Source organism: Sinocyclocheilus grahami, unplaced genomic scaffold, assembly GCF_001515645.1.
Source record: "Sinocyclocheilus grahami isolate Dianchi unplaced genomic scaffold, SAMN03320097.WGS_v1.1 scaffold647.1, whole genome shotgun sequence".
Taxonomy (NCBI): Eukaryota; Metazoa; Chordata; class Actinopteri; order Cypriniformes; family Cyprinidae; genus Sinocyclocheilus; species Sinocyclocheilus grahami.
The window spans coordinates 69091-71703 of NW_015505826.1; the positions used below are offsets into that span (position 1 = coordinate 69091).

A 2613-nucleotide genomic window follows, 5' to 3' on the forward strand; every position below is an offset into this window, starting at 1 on the left:
AACTCTCTTACACACACACACACACACACACACACACACACACACACACACACAAATGTTAGAACTAAATATTCTTGTAACACTTTATTGTCAACTTTAGACATTCTACTAACAGTAAGTAACTTTGCAACTACATGTCAGCTAGCAGTCATTAGAGTATTAGTAGATATATCTTCAACATCTTCTAACGCTTTATTTTGATGGGTCCACAACATACAACTTACTGACTATGTCAACTCATTCTACTAAACCTAACCTGACCTAACAGTCTGAGAGTTAGCTGACATGTAGTTGCAAAGTTACTTACTGTTAGTAGACTGTCTAAAGTGGACTATCAAAATAAAGTGTAACCAAAATTCTTATAGTAATTTGTATAAAATGTTAATTTAACTTTAATATTGGATATACGTTCTCATAACGTTGAGAGAAAAATGTTCTTAAAACAACAAAATGTCCTTTTGGTGTTATTTGTACTTGATTAACATTCTAAGAAACGTTTTTGTAACCTTTAAATAACGTTATAATCATGACAAGAAAACTGGACATTTCAAAACAATATTCCCACATTATTTTTATAGTCTAAATGACCTGGGTTCAATCTTGTTTGTATAGTTGACCTCAGCTTTATTGACTTGATTGTTTGCAGTCATGGTGAATTAAATATGTCTTTAAAATGCTTTTCTTACAGAAACTGAAGAACCAGATTGAAAACGTCATGGCAGACATTCAGGATTTCAAATCAGCAGAAGACACGTGAGTGGATGGATTTGTCTCATGATCAGAGAGAATACGCTTCATGACGAACATTTGGATGCTTTCTGTAATTCAGATGCAGAGAAACACTATCAGCATCACTCACTAACTAACCTTCATCTCGTCATACTGACTCACACCGCTATTTTACTATTATTTATATACTACTATAGTTTTTATTCATATTTAGAGTTTTTATATTTTCAATTTTTATTTTAATATTAGTTACATAACTAGCAATTTTGTTATGTGCTTTTGTCATTTTTATTTAAAATGACAAAATATTATTGTTTTTTTAATTTTTATTGTACACTTTGTTGTTTTTTGTTTTATTTTATATTAGTTTAATTATTATTATTTTTAAATATTACTATTTTTTTCTTTATTTCAGTTAGCTGTCAAGGTTCAAATTTTTTGTTTAGTTTTTCATCTAATATTTATACATTATTTCAGTTAACAGAAATGTTTCTAATAGTTTTAGTCAGTTACTTCATTAGTCTGTCAGATGTTCTGGTTGTGAAGTTGTTTTGCGTGACTCTTTCACAGTAAGATGCTGGAGAGGGAGAAACGCTTCTGTAGCGGTAAGAAGAAATTCAACATGGATCCTAAAAAGGTGAGATCTGGAGGATGATGATGATGATGAGATGAAGAGAGGAACGTTCACAGACACTCACCTCCACACATTCGTCATACTGTTGGAGAGACTGATTTCATTCTTTACCGTAAACCTTAGATTTGAGACAGAGAGAGACACGGCTGAGACATTCAGTCTCAAACTGCAGTAGTGTTGTACAGGTCTGTGTGTGTGTGTGTCTGTGTGTGTGTGTGTGTGTGTGTGTGTGGGAGAGAGTGACAAACGGAGTGACGTGGAGGATCTGAATACTGTCAGGTCAACACCTGAAATACTTTTGGTTTTTCTTGTTCTGAATCCTTGTGGTTTTGCTGCTGCACGTTAAACAGCGAGACCCCCATGAGCTGCTGCAGACCTGAAGAGCTGAGAAGAGACGACAGAGAGACAGACATGCGAACGTTTGATCTCTGTGAGGTTCAGAGACAAGTGTGTTACCACCACAAACACACTAAACAAATCGATCTAGACTATAGACAACACACACGCACATGCACTAGTGTTCATAAGTTTGGGGTCAGTAAGTCTCTCCTGCTCAGCAAGGCTGCGTTTGTTTAATCAAAAATGGGATACAAATTGTGAAATATTATTACAGTGTAAAACTCAAGAAACATTTCTGATTATCATCAATGTTGAAAACAGTCGTGCTGCACAATATTTTTGTGGAAACTGTGATGCATTTTATTTTTCAGGATTCACAGATGAACAGAAAGTTCAAAAGAACAGCATTTAGTTGAAATAGAAATCTTTTGTAACATTAGAAATGTCTTTACTGTCACTTTTGACATCTAATCTCATCTAATATCGTAGGTGACCAAAGCTTAACTAGAGTAATAGTTTATCTGATTTTGCATTGAGGGTTTTAGTCTTTCTTTAGTCATTCTGCTGAAAAGGGAAGTGTGGGTTTGAAGGAAAATCTCTAAAAACAGATGTTGAACTCTGGAGGAACTGGTGTGGACGGAGCTGATAAACTCAAACGAGCGTCTCTTCTGTGCTTTATCTCGGTCTGTGACAGTCACTGAACGGCTCAAACGGCTCTGTGTTTCAGGGAATCAAGTATCTGGTGGATAATGAGCTTCTGGATTGGAAACCAGAGCGAGTGGCTGAGTTTCTGTATAAAGAGGAAGGACTGAATAAGACCGCCATCGGAGACTTCCTAGGAGAGAGGTGACATATGACCCAAACATCAGATGTGTTTGTGTGCGTGCGTGCGTGTGTGTGTGTGTGTGTGT

General features: G+C 35.8%; 1 protein-coding gene across 1 annotated transcript in view; it reads left to right on the forward strand.

The window, feature by feature from the left end:
* The window catches only part of LOC107558519 (cytohesin-4-like), a 10961-nt gene that overhangs the window by 2005 nt on the left and 6343 nt on the right, over positions 1 to 2613 (forward strand). Inside the window, exons 3-5 of the mRNA XM_016242173.1 lie at positions 689 to 753; positions 1300 to 1366; positions 2430 to 2548. Of these exons, the coding sequence (XP_016097659.1) occupies positions 689 to 753; positions 1300 to 1366; positions 2430 to 2548 (251 nt within the window). The remainder of the gene's footprint in view (positions 1 to 688; positions 754 to 1299; positions 1367 to 2429; positions 2549 to 2613) is intronic.